We start from the raw sequence: 18,181 nt of genomic DNA on the forward strand, positions 1-18,181 counted from the left end.
GCGTTACTATCATGCGAAATGTAAACACATATTCAACTAATTACCCAGAAGTCACTAAATAACTGCTAGATAATTACTTTACGGCATATATTGCAATTGCCTAATTGTAACTGGCGACTTTTCAAGACGTAGCCAATAGAACCTAAATTCCATGATCACACAAGTAGGATAATATTTCTCAAAGTGTGGGACAAAATACAGTGGTGTTCCAAGTATTTTTGTGTTTCAATACATAAAAGAGCGTTTTTTTTTGAAAAAGTAAATGGAACAACAGTGCATATTTACGGCGAGTTTACGGCGCACCGGTCCAAACCGGTCCCCTTCTGGAAATTCATTTGAAATGAATACGCCTTGCAAATTACCGACTAGTATTCGTAAATTACTCTATTTACCGTCAAATTAATAATTATGACCTTAATTAGCAAATTTTTACTACTTAGTTGAACATGTGTTTCGATTTCTCGGGCGAGCAGTGTCGGGCTCCCTAAATAATTTAGCTTAGGAAGCGGAACTGTGTTATCTGCAACATGCGATCATTAAAAATACCAGAAACTTGAAAATCATCACCACGTGTATCGGGTTCGGTGTTGAACCCCATTGTGTCACTATAGAAGAAAACAATGTATTTATTGGCATTAGTTTTTACGCACATTGCGACCTCAAGTTTCTGCCGTGCGAAATCATGCTCAATGTAGCCGGTAGCTATCGCACAAGGCTGAGTGTCAAAAAGAAACAAAAGAAGAAAGGTTTCATACACAACTAAGCAAAGCTTTTTGACAGAAATATTTTATTCACGAAGCTATATAACTGGTTCGACTGGGTACCTGCTGCGTACTGTTCGGCAGCCGCCGTTGACACAGACTTTCTGCAAGGTACACAAAATGAGTGTAAACAATTTGGCTTTAATAATGCACTTGGTAAAAGATGCAAATCGAAAAAGTATGCGCCGTTCAGAACTTTAATAATGCGCACAGGGATGGCAGCAAAAAGCAAGCGTCACGCTCAACTGAAAACCTCACGGATTATTTAGGCAGGAGAATAAAGGAGCTACACTCTTAGGAACAGCCATCAGTTTAAAACAAGCCATACTGCCAAGGACACCGCAGTAATTCACTTTATGGGTAATTCAATGCAGGAGTCCTATTTATGACATACTTCATATTCGTGAGAAAAGCGAGGAGGAATGAAAGTGGAAGAATTGCTGAATATATCGCTGTTGGAGGACATGCGATCGTTGCGTAATACACGCGTGATGCTACAGCAATTAAACTACCCTGGAGGCTGAACGTGAGCACATTTTTTTCTATGCTTAGATATACGTATTTCTAACCTAACTCTGGATTATTTTGCCAGTGACACTCGAGGGCTTCGAGGCAGATGTGTAAAACACGCTACGCTGCAGGCGTCATGTCTGTGACGTTAAGATTATCCAAGTGGCTACTGAAGCCTCAATTGATTCTACACGTGTCAAAGCTGCGACATTCGAGACTCTTGTTACGCAGTGAGTGAATTGAAAAAAAAAATTAAAGGTGCCATTTTTACTCGTTTTTCTGCATTTCATTAGAGGAAGTCAATGGGCAGAACGGCGTAAATGTCACAACAAGGTTTAGGGTTCGCCTCAAGCGGCTGAAAAGTTAAGATTTTATTTATTTATTTTACAATACTGCAGGCCCTCGTCGGGCCCATGCAGGAGTGGTTACAATATGGAATACAGTGCAAAAAACGAATAACGTGAAACTAGTGTATCCAAAACAAAGAGCATTAGCACACACAAAAATGAACATACTCAATAAATATATACACTCTGTTTAAATGAGCCGTACGGGAAGCACGAGAAACAGCGTTTACCATAAGAATGCATCTACAGAGGCTGCATACGAAATACAGGTAATATCACCATTCGAATTCCAGATTCTCAATACTGTCAGTAAATGCGTTGGCAGATGGGCAATTTACGGCTCTAGAGGGTAGTATGTTCCAATGGGAAATGTTCCGTGGGAATATGTTCCGTGGGAATAAAGAGTACTTGTGAGTGTTATTATGGCTGGGATGGTGTCGTATTGATTTATTACGGTTGGTTCGGGCAGAAAGTCTGAATGGCGCTTGAATGCATGTTGCTTGTGGTATTCGATAGGAGCCGTGATAAAGCAAGTATAGAAATTTTAATCTTGTTGTTTGTTCTTTAAATAAAATGCAAAGTTGGTCATACTAAACACGTATTACAAATTATATATAATGGTATCCTCCTCCTGTTTCGTTTGGCGTCAGTCCAAGTCGACCGCTTACGAGTGTTCAAACAAATGTTTTCTCTAACATAAGGCACCAGGAAAAACCTTAGGCGCAATAGACTTTTCATGTGCTTGGAAACACGGGATTCCCTCATTTTAAACGGCACTGGCATAAAAGGTCTGAGGAGCACTTCTCTGGTTCAGGTGGCTAGACTTCAGCATAGGCAGCAGTAAAATATCGAATGAACCTCATGTGTCGAAGAGCCAGCCACGTCTGTCGTAAGCAAACTCTTCCACCCAGCTGCAACTACGCAGCGAAAAGTAAATGGCTGGTGGATAACAGTTTCACCTCTTGGTGCGCAACCTTTACCTGTGCTGGTATGAATACTCAAAAATGCCGTGGGAGCTAGTCGTGTTTCTTCATTTTACTTTAATCTTTCGGAGCGAATACCAAAACTAAGTGTTCACGTCATCTTTGCGAGAATTGCAGTAAAACAGAAAACAGTTAACGTGAAACTCACTGGTACATATTTTTTTTAGATACGTGCATTGTCATTTAAATGAAAAGTATTGACCTATACGGATTTGAAGAAGCAGGTTAACGTGGCTCAATTCGGAAACATTGCCAGTATGCTAAAATAAATGTACCTGGGGATGCAGTGTTTCTTGTTCTCTTTTTCTACTGAGCAGAAAAGCATATTACTCTTCTATTTTACATAACTTTCTCTTGGGAAGAAAAGTGTAACTTTGTAACAGTAGAACATGGAATTTGCTGACGCATGTTTCACCTGCACTAAACCGCTGATATATCTGACCAATATACATTTGAAAGAAGCGACAACCTACATGACGGGATTCTATTCCTTCAACGCTTGTTTCGTTGCATCGGGAATGGTCGGGAAGAAGTGTTCGGAGAGTTTTATTCAGGCCCGGCGCTGAGCATCTGGTGTAGCATCTTGCCACACCCTCATCCTGTAAAAGTAATAATGTTCACTTAGTGTTCCTGCGCCTAAACCATATGAAAAACTTCATGTGTTACATCCCCCCCCCCAAAAAAAAACCACTCTTTATTGGTAGTTGTTCGAAGGACCAAGCCTCACCTATATATCTGTTAGACACATGAATAGCGCATTCCAAGAAGCAATTGGCTCTTTAATGCGTAATACAAGCGTTTACAGCACAATCATTTTTTTGGGGGGGTTTTACGTGCCAAAACCACTTTCTGATTATGAGGCACGCCGTAGTGGAGGACTCCGGAAATTTTGACCACCTGGGGTTCTTTAACGTGCACCTAAATCTAAGTACACGGGTGTTCTCGCCTTTCGCCCCCATCGAAATGCGGCCGCCGTGGCCGGGATTCGATCCCGCGACCTCGTGCTCAGCAGTCTAACACCATAGCCACTGAGCAACCACGGCGGGTTTACAGCACAGTCAGAGACAAGTGTCAAATATTAAGTGCACGCGCTGACACCCTACTAGAAATGTGTTTTAACTTTAAAAATTCCCAAGCACATCACCCCCAATTGCGTGGCACGTAGACAACATAGGAACAGAGCAGTGACGGGAACCCAAAAAATAAAACAAACTAAATACATACAAGGTAACATTACATGCTGAACTACTGAGTATCAAAGTCTTTTTTTTTTCTGAGAAGGCACTTGTGTCCGCCCTCCTAATTCGGGCATTGGTGGTTCCTGTGGCCCGTCCCGTCATCCGTAGCGGCCGCGGCCCCGTTACACATGGCCCGGAATGCAAAAAAATATATATATTGAGCGTACGTTAACACTGATCAGGCAATAAATTTATTCTCGGTGTGCCCTGCAGTGACGTGTGTAATAATTAGATCGTGGTTTTACTACCTTAAACCCAGGCATTCAATTTTTTATTTCGTCTGTGGCTTCTGATGTGCGTTACCAACTATCACCGTTTTTATTCTTGTAATACAAAGTTGGCTCTGGGCGTTTCTTTTTTTTTTGGTAAATGGCACATTGGTTCCAAGACGCAATACTTTTGTGCGTGAGGTTCGAAAGTTCCCCAGGCAACCCTACAGGTGAAATCAAATGTCTGCACTAAGTAGCCGAATCCTCCTCAATCAAAATTTTTCGGTTAGTACGTAAATAGAGGGTTCCCAAAGGCTAGCAATAAAGCGTTGCTCTATGAGTACTAAGACTCTCAGTAATGGAAATAATCTGATCTCTCGAATTCAGTTGTCCTTCTCTGGTATCGCGCCGAACATTCAGTGGTCATCTGTAGATGTTTCGGACCCTATGGGACCGTAGCGACGTCTCAAGAGCCGCAGTTTCAAGCACTAATAATAGAACATACAGAACGGTAGTGCCCACATGGAGAGTATTCGTCGTGGAGTAATAGTCCCTGCGCCGCAGTGCGCTTGTTCAACTGGCGCATTCCTGCGAGCCTTTCACGAAACTGAAGGTGGCGCATTCAGGCAAAGTAGCACGACTATTATACACTTTCTAAGAGCACTGCTAGTACCTCTTGGCGACAGCTTCATACGGGAATTCCGCGCGATGAGTACCTGCTGGAGTGCCTGCTTAGGCGTGGGTACCCAGGTGCTTGACTTACCGGAACGGTGCGCAAGGACCTCCGAGGACACGAGAGCCTCGATACTCGACGATCTATGGCGGAGTACGCCGCCGCAGTGTTGTGGGAGTTGCATTGGAGCAAGCAAGGACGTAATGCATTTATAGAAACTGTCAGCAGGTTTTCTTCGTCCAGCATCCATATGGGTATGCAGAATCGCACGATGACAAACACGTTCGTACGCGGTGCTGAAATTTGTATGTATTTGCTGTCGCTTCAGGTATGACTGTTCATTATTTTGTACAGAAGTCGCATTCAGTATTTCTGTTACGTATTTCATGTACTTTACATTTTTTGTGTGTGTGTATCCACTTTGTGTACCATACTTGCCCTGTGTGCTTGAGTGTTTTGTGCATTGGGAACGGGTCGGGGAAGGGGAATGACACTTAGTCAGGCATTCGTGCCTTTTTGTCAGCCTCTTTGACAGAGATTCTCTGTATTATTTTCGGTCGAAATAAACATTCATTTATTCATTCATTCAAATTTGAGTCTAAGATCTTCTGGCGCAGTGACTCCGACGTTCTACCCATTTGGCCACAAACGGATGCATTTTAACGGCAGACTAAGGACCATATTAGGCCATGTCCCAGTGGAAGATAATATTTTGGGACGCTGTGACGCTTGTTGCGCCAATAACTTAAAATATACATTAAGGCTATTCATAATCCTTACATAGTAAATTATTTATTTCAACGTCACGCGCGTATGCTGGCTTTTACTCGGTTTCGTTTCACCGATGTGCCATGCGCTGTACTCAAGACTTCGCTACTTGGAGAGGATCACCCTAAAGTCATTCTGTGTCAAACCGTTGCTTATAGTGTAAGCATTCGAACACGTTTGTGAAATGTGTAAACGTTTATATAAACTTTTCCTGCTGTAGATGCTCTAACAAACGTTGCTTCCAAAGGCTTGCAATCACAACGTTTGCGGCTGTCGAACAATATCCTTTGTTGGCGCGAAAATTCGGAACAACATAGCTAGCTTGATTAAATATCGGCGAAATTTTCCAGTGTCACTCAAGAGCCTCTTTCTTTCGGTTGGCTACCAGTCACCATGTTAGCATTGTGCTTGCAAACTGCTGCTGATATTGTATACATACCACATCGATGCTGTTATTTTTGTATTAGCATTCTACTTCCTAATTGACGGTGCACTTACACAGCCATTTTGTAATGGATCCTCAACTAGCCATATCGGCTATGGGTCCGGACGCTGTCATAGCTATATTGTAAATCTTTTAGCGCAATAAAACATTCTTCTACTTCTTCTTCATCTGTCTTTGTCGTAAAGTTACGGATGTGTGAAAAGTCTGCCTAAAGTTTTAATACGTTTAGGAAATATTTTTATTGAAATCGTTGACAATCATTCAGAAGCTTCCTCACAGTTATAATTGGCCAGTTTTGGTTAGACTGGCGCATTGTCAACATGAGATGCAGCGCGCTTGCACAGGCGCACGCACACGCACGCACTTCAACTTCCATTCTATCGTTTGTCGCGCCCATGACGGCAATCGGGCCATGCTACTAAGGCTATACTACGGTACTAAGGTGCTATTATGGTGCTACTCACTGTTAGATCCAGTGTTTGCTGGGGGCCACAGTTATGGCGGCATAGCAAAGGCGTTCTGTTCCAAAACGCGCCCGCTAGTTAGCTGTAACTACTTTTACTGACGAAGTTCTATTTGTAGAACCCGTTTTCAATGGTACGACGCATGGTGTCTGGTTTTATTTGTAGCTGTAAAGACCTTCCCTTTCGAAGAAGCTGAACTTTCTCCTGCTCTCATAGTTCGTTTTGATTTTCTTCACCATCAGAAATACTTCGCGTTTGATTCTCAACGTCGGCTGCTTAGTCGCATGTATTGCGCCCACCTTCCCCAGATATTGGCGTGTTGTCGACAAAAGATGCTTGCTCACCAACTGTGGGCTGCGGTTTCATTCCTCGGACGGTACTGAATTCATTCCTTCTAAATTGTTTTTCAGTTTTCGTGCTTATCATGCTTATCAGTCATGTTATCGAAGCCTGACTTATTGCCAGGCCAACGTGGGGAGGGGTATGCAAAAACTTGTCTCGAAAAAGAAAATACGAAACTCACCGTTGCAAAGTGGATGTCTCGAACATCTGGAAAAGCCAGCTGACAGACTTCATCCCTGCTTAATACTTTTCCGGGTAGCTCATTTGTGTAATACGATTTCTTTATTTTGCGCTCAGCGTTTGTTTGGCTGAGGCATCGACCCTGGCCAGACCTGGACAAAAAAGAAAGATAATTTTCCAAGCGCTTGAGCGTTACCTTTGCCAAAAACAAATAGCTCCTTCGATAGAGTGTGGCTGCGAGCATCGCCATTAACGGTACTCCCGACAACGAGGAGGACAGCTACGTGAACCGCCATCGCGAACAGACGTTGTGCCATAGACTAATACGGCTGTGACCTTTCTCGCTGCGCCCGTCACCACTTCTGCCCTCTTTAGTAACTTTGGCCGCAGTCGCTTTCTATTGGTAATTATTTTACTCACAACTATCATATATGGTACATATTCTTAACAAATAAAGAATGGAGGGAGGGTTTACAAGAAGATGAATGCTTTAAGTCATCAACAGTGGCCGAACAAGGATGGCCTCCACGTGTAGTCTTCGTTTAGACCAGGAGAACTTGCCTGACCAAAACATGTCTGCGTATCAAATAGTTGCCTTCCGGTTAATATTGCGCATGCTCGCCTACCGTACGTTAGGCAACCAATATTCAGTTGAAAATATTATATGAAATATTGCTGTGCACACAAAAAATATGGTATTGCGACTCCCACACATTGTGCCATGTACTGCCCAGCAGCGAGGTGGAGGGATCAACAACGTATAATCATTATGTATTACGCCTGCAAATTTCGCGAAGAACGGGTAATTCGAGATAGCTGCGGAAGTCTTTGTCACACAGGAGACATCAAATAGGACCATGATGATTAATCATTTTCTTCGAAGCAGGGCCTCAGTGAGACTAAACCACGTGCCTTGTTCAATGCCATTAATTTAAACGGAAATCGACGATGAACAGTTTCTGCCATAGACTGATTTCGTATATTCCTTGAAGCCCTTGGCAGTCATCATCCTTTGAAGTCCCCTGCGGGATGAACGCATCTGTGGCTAATAAGCTCAAGTTATACCGGCCCCTCGTCAACTGGCTCCATTCAGTTATCCAAAAGTTTCTAACTCCATTAATTAATTTTTATCAGCTGCTTTACGCACTTTTTACCGCTAAATACACTGGATTTGCTCTAAAGCGTGGTCTCCAAACTATCTTCCGAGGTCGCAGGTTATTCATGCGATATGGCCCAGACCATAGGCGGGCCCCCAAGGCCTGCGCCTAGGAAAGGAGCTTCTCCACAAAACAAGGCGCTTTAGCAGGCCTTTATTGGGGCGGCCTTCACTGCAGTTACGTGATCACTCATTGACATCACGTCGTCCTAGGCAGCCGTGACGAATCAGGAGTCTCGTGACACCATCCCGTGACGAACGCGCGACGCTCCGATTGGTTGATGTCGCCGAGCCCGTAAGAGAAGGCACAGAAACTTTTCTCGACTTCCCCTAGCCAGAGAGCTTTCGCAAGATTTTCGCCCGCTGAACAACCGCACGTGAGTAGCTGTATACAGATGGTAATACAACAAAAATATTTCTTTTAGCTCGCAGCATTCTGCAAGCTTGCCGAAAGTGTACATTCTACGGTAAGTGAGGAGGACCTGTTTAACCAATTAGAAAAGACTGTCCCCGTACAGCTTGTAATGGAGCTCAAATCTAAAAACCAAAATATACCACAATTGATCAGAAGGGGGGGGGGGACATCTCGGGAATGAAGATAAGACTCGTAGGGCGAATGATAAAAGCTGCCAAAGTTTGCTGATTCTCAAGGCCAATTTTTTATTATGAAGCAGGCCCTCCATGGGAAATACATGAGCATGTCCTGTGTTCTCAAACCTGTAGTTTCAGCTGCTAATGTTCTGGTGTCGGATGGGCTACGTCGCCATCATTTCCCTATTTTTTTTAAAGGCGACTGAAACAGAGTTCGTAGGCGTGACGTTTCACACGGCACTTCAACTGCTGAGCTGAGGAAACGTTTTGGCTCGTTTCTTTGTGGGCTGTGGAAATTGAGCTTTTAGCATTAGCTGCCCGCATATCTTAACATGGTCATATATGCTAAAAGGAGAATTACACCTCATTCATGACCTGTGTATGAACATCAAAGGCTTCAAAGGAAAACTGCAATTCTTTCAGAAGGAAGCGAAAAACCTAAAGCGGGGGATTTCAGCTGCTGTTCAAATAACAGTGTGGGCAGGGATACAACTATATCCTTCCATTTTAGCGGCAGGGATCCTGGCAATCTGAAGGCACAATTTTGGGAGCCACTATCTGAACATACTCTCGGGAAGAACTACAAGCGTTCCGAAATTGATTTATCTATGATGTAGATGCTGTGCCGGGTTCCTCGCACTTAAAATCAATTGATCTGCAGTCCAACGACATCCTTAAGTGCATGTACAAAGAATGAAATGTAATCTCATACATTCCCCGTATACATATAAATTTCTGTTGTCCAAATTTGTAGAAAATCTTTCGTCAGAATAAAAATGGGACGTTGAGGTACAGGGCAAAGTTAGCTCACAAGCCCATCAGTTATCTGCTTATAATTGGCTCACCGGGCTCCTCACCGTTCACTGAAATACCAAAGTCGAAGGCAGCATAAGGTCCTCCACTTCCATTAGCCCCGGTCATAAATACTGGCGACGGGACGCAATCCATATAGATTTAGATGACATATATTCTACTGAGGGTCCTGTGCGGCATTTTGCTGCAGTCACGATTCCCCTTAGGTAAATATGCTATTATTGCGAATTTGCAAATATGTTCGGTTATTCTTGTTAGAAATACACTCCACATTTGTTTATTGGAATACTTCTCACGTTTTGCATATTTGCTTCTACTTCAATTTCTGCATCTCCTTGAATATGTTGAATTTTCTTCCGTTCCGATATGCACCATTCTGATATGCACCATGCACACCATTCGATATGCACCATTCTGGTTACATGTTGTGCGTTGTAGCCAGCAACCACCGTCCTTCGTATAGTGAAATGAAAATATTTCGTGTTTATTGTAAACTTTCTTTTCGACCTCATGAATATTGCGCTCCTTGCCTTCTTTCAGTGGTCTTGCACATTGCCATTGCAGTATTTGCCATTTGAATCATTCTCCAGTTCTCTCTATATATTGTGAGTTATGTGCGCATTCCAGAAACTATTTATTTATGCTGAATTCACTCTTGGTCACAATCACACAAAATAGTTATTGCGTAAATGAGGAGCTTCAATATGCACAAATCAGTTGTAGCCACATGTGTCACATTGTCTTTAACATGACTTTTGAAGAACCTCCGATAAAGTGTCTGTCTAGAGTTTCATTGTTTTCTTTCACTGTGGAAGGCAGGGCAACTTAAGTAGTTAGTAGAAAACAAGGAACAAACATTGAGTAATGCGCTTCACCTTTTGTACGTTCCGTGTTTGTTACTAACAATTGACGCGTAAACTAGCCTGTCACAGCGCCAGGGAACGATGTAACTACCCCAACAAGGACTTTACAAGCTTTTATTACTTTCATTATTCGTAGTACTTGCGCATTTGGTCGATTACCCAGTGAAAAATTTATTAGGGACTAAGTCGCGGTAACCTTTTCAACCAGATCATTCAGTTTACCAAGGCAACACAATTAGCTTAGCGAGCCATCCGAAAATGCTTGTGCGCATGAGAGGATTTCCCTTGAAATGGCTCTTCTTCTTAAGGGTAAGATATACACTACCGCTATGGTTATTGTTTATAAATAGCGCACCGCAAGATATACCAGGTAAGGGTGCATGTTAGACCACAAAGAACAGAGGAAAAAAACATTGGGCGGCTTTTCAAACACCCAGTCCCGTAAGAATCCTAAGCCTGACGTTATTAAAATAAGCCCATAGTCCAACTTACACCAGTCGTCTGTTATGGCAGCTCTAAAAACCGAAACACTGCCAAGGACAAAACTGCGCACTTCACAGGACAGAGACCAAAAGGAAACAACACAACTGATCCGAGTCCTGTCAATTGCGCCATTTCATTTTTTGACGCTACTACTCCAACTGGCCTAAGTTTTAACACTACTCGAACGTAAACACTGTGCAGAAATGCGAACACGGATTCGTTTATGTACCACAGTGTCGGTTAACACACACCAGCGAAACAAAGTGCTTTTTGTAAACAATGGAGACGCTTAGCATACCATCTCAATGTCCTGCAGATATTTCCTTAATGTAGGTAGCACGACTTTGAATGAGCAAAACAAAAGTGGAAAGAAATAATGCGTGATACGTGGAAATAAGAACCAGAGTTTCAGAACGCAGCCTTCAATTTCAATCCCACTCAGACCAGGACGTGTAGATCCCTGTTTATACACAGTTTTTCTCTCCTCGGAATGTACCAGCGTTGGACTATTCCCACAGAAACAGTGGCTTAGCCGAGCCATTCCATTCCTCCAGTTCGATAACGCAAAACCTTTCTCTATGATTGTTTGCTGCTTTCCTAGTTACAAAATATACATATTTTGGTAATGTCATGCACTTATTAACAAACACGCTTAGCGCCCCCCCCCCCAGTCTAGTAGTAGTATTTGGGGTTTTACGTGCCAAAACCACTTTCTGATTATGAGGCACGCCGTAGTGGAGGACTCCGGAAATTTTGACCACCTGGGGTTCTTTAACGTGCGCCTAAATCTAAGCACACGGGTGTTTTCGCATTTCGCCCCCATCGAAATGCGGCCGCCGTGGCCGGGATTTGATCCCGCGACCTCGTGCTCAGCAGCCCAACACCATAGCCACTGAGCAACCACGGCGGGGCCCCCCCCCCCCAGTCTGTTCAGGGCGTTGTTGTCTGCAATATATCCAGTTATGAATCATTCCAGTAAACCAGATCACCACATAATTTTGCGCCATTGCTCATGCAGCGTGCGAGCGCAGTTATTTGAAGAGACAGCACTCAGGGAAAATTAGGATAGATGTTTTTAAAGAAAATGCTATTTTCGAAGTAATCGAGCTATAAGCCGAAGGAATTGCTGAAGGCTGCTGCTTTTTTTTATTAAATATTTACTGGCATAATAACAGGCACCTTTTCTGGCACACATTTTTGATCATTGGCTATAGCGCGTTCTGATTAATCGACAGCGTGCGAAAAATATGGCGCACTTTACAAATCACCATGTACTTGTGAAGGGTGCAACCATTTCCGACGTGGCTATTTTCTGGCTGCATTCCTTTGTCGTAGATCAAGCATAGCCTTACCACATCGAACAAAACTTGAAACTTACCTTCCTACCTAAACGCTCCTTAGCGTTAACAAATTCACTGAGACAAACGACTAAATTAGCTCACATTTTAACTGAAAGTTAAGGACTCAAGTCTAACTAAATGTTGTAGATTTTAAATGCACTTCAACGTTGTAACTAAGAATGGTTTCCGGGTCATCAGAAGGGTAGAGTGTCCAGTATGCAGCGTTGTTTACGATTACCGAGACATAGGTAATCGTAAACATAGGCAGAGGTAATGGTAAAGTTACTTCAGTATGTATACTTATACGTATACATACTTAAACAGTCGTATTTAGTAAGAATTGCGAACATAGTTTGTCCAAATCTAGTTCAACTTACCTGGGAAATTGACCGGTTTTGCACTCTTGGATTATTCGATGATTCAATATCAATTCCATTCCGCAATATCGGGCTCCCACACCATTCCCATTCCATCTACCTTACTGTCGTTTCTGGTATTGGAAAACATGCGGCGATTCCGGAATCACTCAATCTCCTGAGTCGCCACTCCGAAACCATGATTTGAGCAAGCCTCCTTCCCACCACAAATATTTATGATTTTCACACATTCTTGTACCATCACGGAAGCAGAAGCAAAATTTTAACGATAAAACACTTATTTCACTCCTTCTTGCGTAAGTTATGTGACAGGGTCAACACAACTAATTAAAATAAAGTACCTTAGAAAGCACATCAATTATTCAGAATAGTTCTTGTCTGCCCCCAGTACGATTAGTAATACTTTGAATGTATTTTCCCAATATTTGCATAATTCTTTATTGTTAGGCGCGCCACATGACCATTGATCGCCGATACGGCCTCCTGGCCAAAAGTATGGAGACCCTTGCTCTAAAGAAAAACCGGTCGTTATTTTTATGCACTTAATGACTAACCAAGCTCGAACAATACACATATATGGAGCATGAATGCCAGTTACCGAGTTTTCCTGACTAACTCTGTACCGCTCTCCTCTTTCATTATTACGCCCATCATATTCGTTACGTCGAAGGGTTGCGCTGTGCTCCACCTTGCTAAAAGTTGTTTCATCATACATAAAGTTAGTACAGGTAGGTTCTGTCAATTATGTGTTATTGTTGAACTATACAAAAAACGAATACTATCGCGCAAATATTTTCACACCTTTCAATCAAGGAGGCTATAAAAGGAAAAACAGCGCACTGTTATTTTACACGCTTTAAAAGTATGACGTAATAAAATTGTTTTTCTGCACGATTCGTTATACCAATATTTTCCGCAGAGCTTCACAATTTTGTGTAACTGCTTGTTTTAGCAATAGAGTTGCGATCTGTGTCGGTTGGCGCATATTCTTGAAAATTAAGCCAATCAAGAGACGAAGAAGAGACGAGAGACGGGGCACACCCAGCGACTAGAGCCGTTGCGGCGTCTATCCTATGTGTGTTGTCTGTTAACTGTTTTGATTCTCGAGAACTCTTTAATCAATTTTCTGTTTTTTTTTGTATTACACTTTCTGTGAATTTTCATTGCGCATAAGACTTAGCTCGTTCGGCAAAGGCTGCGACTGGGTGACGCATTTGCATTAGCTTTCAGTTTTACTGGGTGTTTATGGCTCATAGAAATGTACTTGGGAGCTAGTTTGTTCTTCAAAGCATGGTGTGACTCAATCGGTCCACGAATAAGATTTCTGCTGACGTTTTAGGTTCCATTGTAAAACTCATATGGTGAGATTGATGAGAAACAATGGTATTATGGCAGAATTGAACAGTTCGAACGCTTGTTCGGTAAATTTATCTGAAACTTTGTAAACAACTGGATATAGAAATGTCAGGGCCAAATGTTTTCCTCTATCCACACCACGACAGCCGTGAAGCTAAATATCTCTGTTCCGAAGAATTCTGTTCTGGCCACACACTGTTCATGATGATTTGCGGCGACTAATCCTTTACTCTCGCTACGTGCTTTTGAGCATGAATAAGTATAGCGAAAAAATCACCGCCCAAGCACTCCTTTCAGATGCTTCCCCAGCGAAGCTGAAATATGCGACCCCGGTGTTTGTCACCAGAATAATCTCGACTGTTGATTAAGAGTTTCTAAGCTATTGGTTACATCTTCGGTTTTCGTAATTAAGTTACACACACGCTCGCCTGCGAAGGCGAGAACAATATCAGTGAAGGCATGCCTGCAGTCCGCTGTTGTCGATTGCGTTCTATGACTCGAGTTTGGTCGGTGGCGTGGTTAGCAGCATCCGCCTGGAATTGCCGCTTGTGATTCTTCGACTGACGAGCATGCCAACGACGAACACGCGCGGTACGTGGACGCGGCCGAATAACAACGGAACGCCTTCGCAGCCGTCGTCATAGAGGCGTCAACCGGCGCCACGAGGACGGCAGCGAGCATGAGAAGCGCCGGAGCGGAACAAGCGGAGGAGGTAGCCATCGCCCTGGCCATCGCCGACACAGACTGCTACATGGTGCTGAGTGACTCAAGACAGGCGGTGCGAAACTTCGCCAACGGGCAAATCTGCAGGGAGGCTGAGCGCGTACTGCGAGCGGTAAAACTAGAAGAACGAAAAGTACGACTCAAGTGGTTCCCGGCAGACGCGGGCGACGCGTCGGAACGCAATGAGAACCATAATGAGACGGCACACGCCGCGGCGCGAGCGCTAACCAACCGCGCCCCGGCGACTGACCGTCCGACGTGGTTCGGAACCAAGGACCGCATGACGCATTACTATGAAATCACGAAGGCCTACCGCCTGGCTCGCAGGTCTCTCCCACTCCCGCACCCGAGACTGAGTCGAGCGGAGGCGGTAGTACTGAGACAGCTCCAGACCGGATCGCTACCGAGCCCGAGACTGATGAATCGCATGTACCCCGAGACATATCCGACAGATATGTGCAGAGTCTACCGGAGGGAGACCGCAGACTACCCGCACATCTTGTGGGACTGCATTAAATATCCAGAAGACGCTAAATCAAGAACACTCCCACCGCGGCTCGAGGCTGCCGCGAAGAGCTACGACCGAGACGATCAGCTCTGGGCCGTCCAGCAGGTCCTCGAGGCGCTTGAAAGGCACGGACCCAGCGAGCCGGCAACGGCGAGCGGAGACCCGCGCCGAGTAACGGCAACTTCGAGGATGACGTAGGTCCTCGCCGGGGCGCGCGAGCGCCCAACTGCAGGCATAAATAAAGTTTCTCCAATCCAATCCAGTCGACTATGAGTGGCTCATGCACTCTGAAGCAATGGCTCATACCCCCGTAAACATCCACAGAAGAGAAGCAGAATTCCATGATGGAATGATGAGTGGCCACGGAGCCAGCTGTGAAGAGATTACAACTACGAACGTAGAAGCAGTCGCACTAGCGGGTCAGCGCAGTTGGGCCGAGGGGTACCAACGAGCTTGCTGTGGAATAAGGCGACGACGCTCGAGCCATTGCTGATGATAGTTTTTTATACACAGGCGCGGAGAGACAGATTTTAGTTTCGCTTAGCCATATGAAGCTTCGCTTTAAAATTAGTTGCGCTGCGATACTCCACGTCCAGGACATCAGGTGGTGTACACTGCAATTTGAGTACTCTATATGTATGCCTTCATATCGCCCTTCAGAATATGGCATCAACCACTTCAGCATAACATCGCTAATAAAGTTGTATTGAGCTCGCGGTCACTCAATAGAAAACACAATGCTTTGTTTGCAAAACACCGTTTAATCTTTCACGTTTTTTTACTCTCATTGAAGCTCAACTACGAGGAGAGCTGGCACACAATTTCTTTAAAGTACACATGTAGCACTGTTCTAGCACGCACAATTATGATAACAGTAAAGTGAGGCGTCCTGGGGTTACGCAAAGTCGTCTTTTTGTTTAGAAACTTATAGTCACTTTCAATGCGTTAGACAACGACTCCCAGCTAAATTTATCTGATACTCCATGACAGTCTCACTCACTTGGACACATACTTGTGCTCTCTATGGTAATTTCGAATGTGATGTAGTTGGTAACGCTAATATTGGTGAAACAACCTCGGATAACCTGATAGATATGGCTTGAAATTGTTGGACCAGAGCATCTCTCTTCACGTGAAATGTGTCGCGATGAGTCGATCACTCCAGTCTCACACAGCGGCGCTTCCTTGCTTAGTGTCCGTACAGAACAGTTTTGCTATGGAATGCCGCACTGCCAGGTTATACGAAGTTTGTCGGCCATGACGGAACAAGGATATGACAGTTTAATATTATCCATTAGCAAATTCTCAGTTCTGAAAAGTTCTCTAACTTTCATTATAGTTAGGGCTTATCTTCGCACACCTTACCGTGCAAGACGTGTCATCGCAGCATTGCAGCACTTGGAGAATTTCATGCTGTTGCTGCTATTCGAAAGGTAGGTCATCATGAAGCCATCATACCATGGGCACGCCTTGGATGAATAGCCAGTGTATTGATATCCATCGTGTGGGCAACCAAGTCTAGTTGTTGTCAACCAAAAGAAAAAAAACACCGGCAAAGGCCTAAGCGAGGGCAGTAACTAGTTTCGACGTTGTAGAATGTGGCTGGCAACAAGGCAAAAAAGTACAGCGCTCAAAGTGGGAAAAATACTCGTTAGGATGGGTGCCAGCCGCCAATTTCTGTCCTGTTGTTCACTGCATTTTTGCAACTATAATCAATCGCTAGAAAAAGAAAAGCTTATGTAGAATTTATGAAGAACTTTTTAGTTCCTGTCGGTTTGCTGATGACACTGTGGTTAGCCCATTAGCCCATACGATAGGATTGGTATGTGAAGAATAAAATGCAAGAAATTAGGGTGAGTTTCAAAAACACACTAATCGTAAGCGAGAATTCAAAAAATCATTAACAAGGACCTGTACAGAGTGCAGTTCCGAACTACATTCGTTACGATAAAAAAGTAAAAGAAGTTGCTTTTAATCAGCAAGACATCTTCTCAATAGTTAAATTGGGTTCGTGTTCATGCGGCAGCCACTCTACTATCAATTCAGCAACTTTTTGGGGCCGTCCACTCGAAAATAAAATAGTGGCATTTCTTGATGCACCAGAGATCAGGTTTCCTAGGTTATGTCGATGGTCTGTCGACCTAAATTGCAGGCAACTTTTAACAGCGATGAGTTTACGAACCTCCGTCCGTTTACGTGAATGGGCTATGTGTTCTGCCGAGAGGGCAACGATAGGTGATGAGGAGGAAAGACAGCAAGTAAAAGCCACGAAATTTCACCAGCACCATACGAAGCAAGAGTGCCCCTCCAAATGGCATGTCCTGAGCGTTGACGCTGTATCTTGAATGAAGTTATGCAGACAGAAGTACTCGTGGAAACTTACAAATACTGTAAGTGAAAAATTAGGACAAACTATGGTGTCACTACATCGAGGGAAGAGGGAAGTCTTTTTGCCTTTTCTAGGCCCGGGAAGACTGGATGAGGACGTGCCAGCCCAAATACTACAGGTTGGAATCTGCGTGTTCTACCTAAAAAAGAATACCCCAACGCCAATAAAGCACAATGAAATGCAATTCGATGATAGTCATCGAATCGTTACTCGCGAGACAGTCGCACTTCTAGAAGGGTTGGCGTTTCAAGTTCATAGGGAGCAGTAACTGTTCAGAGATCGAGTTCTGCCAGAGAGGATCAGAGTCTTGGTGGATAATGTCATGCGGATCCCATACAATGTGGCACACGGTGCATGCGGTGCAACCTGACAGCCCTCATCACAGTCTCAATATTGCCACAGTTCGGGTATCGATGTGCCTGTTCCATTGCTGATAGGACTGTCTGTACTGAAAAGTGCGGAACGGGGCGCTAGATGATAACGCATCTCATCGAGTCCCACCAATGTTACCAATTGCCTCCTTCAGTTGGGATGCTGGTGAATGACGTGATAACAACATTAACTACGCAAGTTGTTATTTTAACTCTTTAATCTCATACACGCTAGCTTGACAGCTGTGTTTTGTGCACCCGCTTTCCGCGCATGATTTATGCGAGAACACG

The 18,181-nt window shown here is 43.9% G+C and overlaps 1 protein-coding gene across 1 annotated transcript in view; it reads right to left on the reverse strand.

Moving 5' to 3' along the window:
* Positions 1-755: 755 nt before the first annotated feature.
* LOC142564780 (venom metalloproteinase antarease-like TserMP_B) overlaps positions 756-18,181 on the reverse strand; it is a 33,032-nt gene continuing 15,606 nt past the window's right edge. Inside the window, exons 11-14 of the mRNA XM_075675934.1 lie at positions 16,496-16,648; positions 6,922-7,072; positions 3,075-3,200; positions 756-865 (exon numbers count right to left, since the gene is read on the reverse strand). Coding sequence (XP_075532049.1) covers positions 800-865; positions 3,075-3,200; positions 6,922-7,072; positions 16,496-16,648 — 496 coding nt within the window. The 3' untranslated portion in view covers positions 756-799. The remainder of the gene's footprint in view (positions 866-3,074; positions 3,201-6,921; positions 7,073-16,495; positions 16,649-18,181) is intronic.

This window comes from Dermacentor variabilis, chromosome 11 (assembly GCF_050947875.1).
Source record: "Dermacentor variabilis isolate Ectoservices chromosome 11, ASM5094787v1, whole genome shotgun sequence".
In the NCBI taxonomy this organism is placed as follows: domain Eukaryota; kingdom Metazoa; phylum Arthropoda; class Arachnida; order Ixodida; family Ixodidae; genus Dermacentor; species Dermacentor variabilis.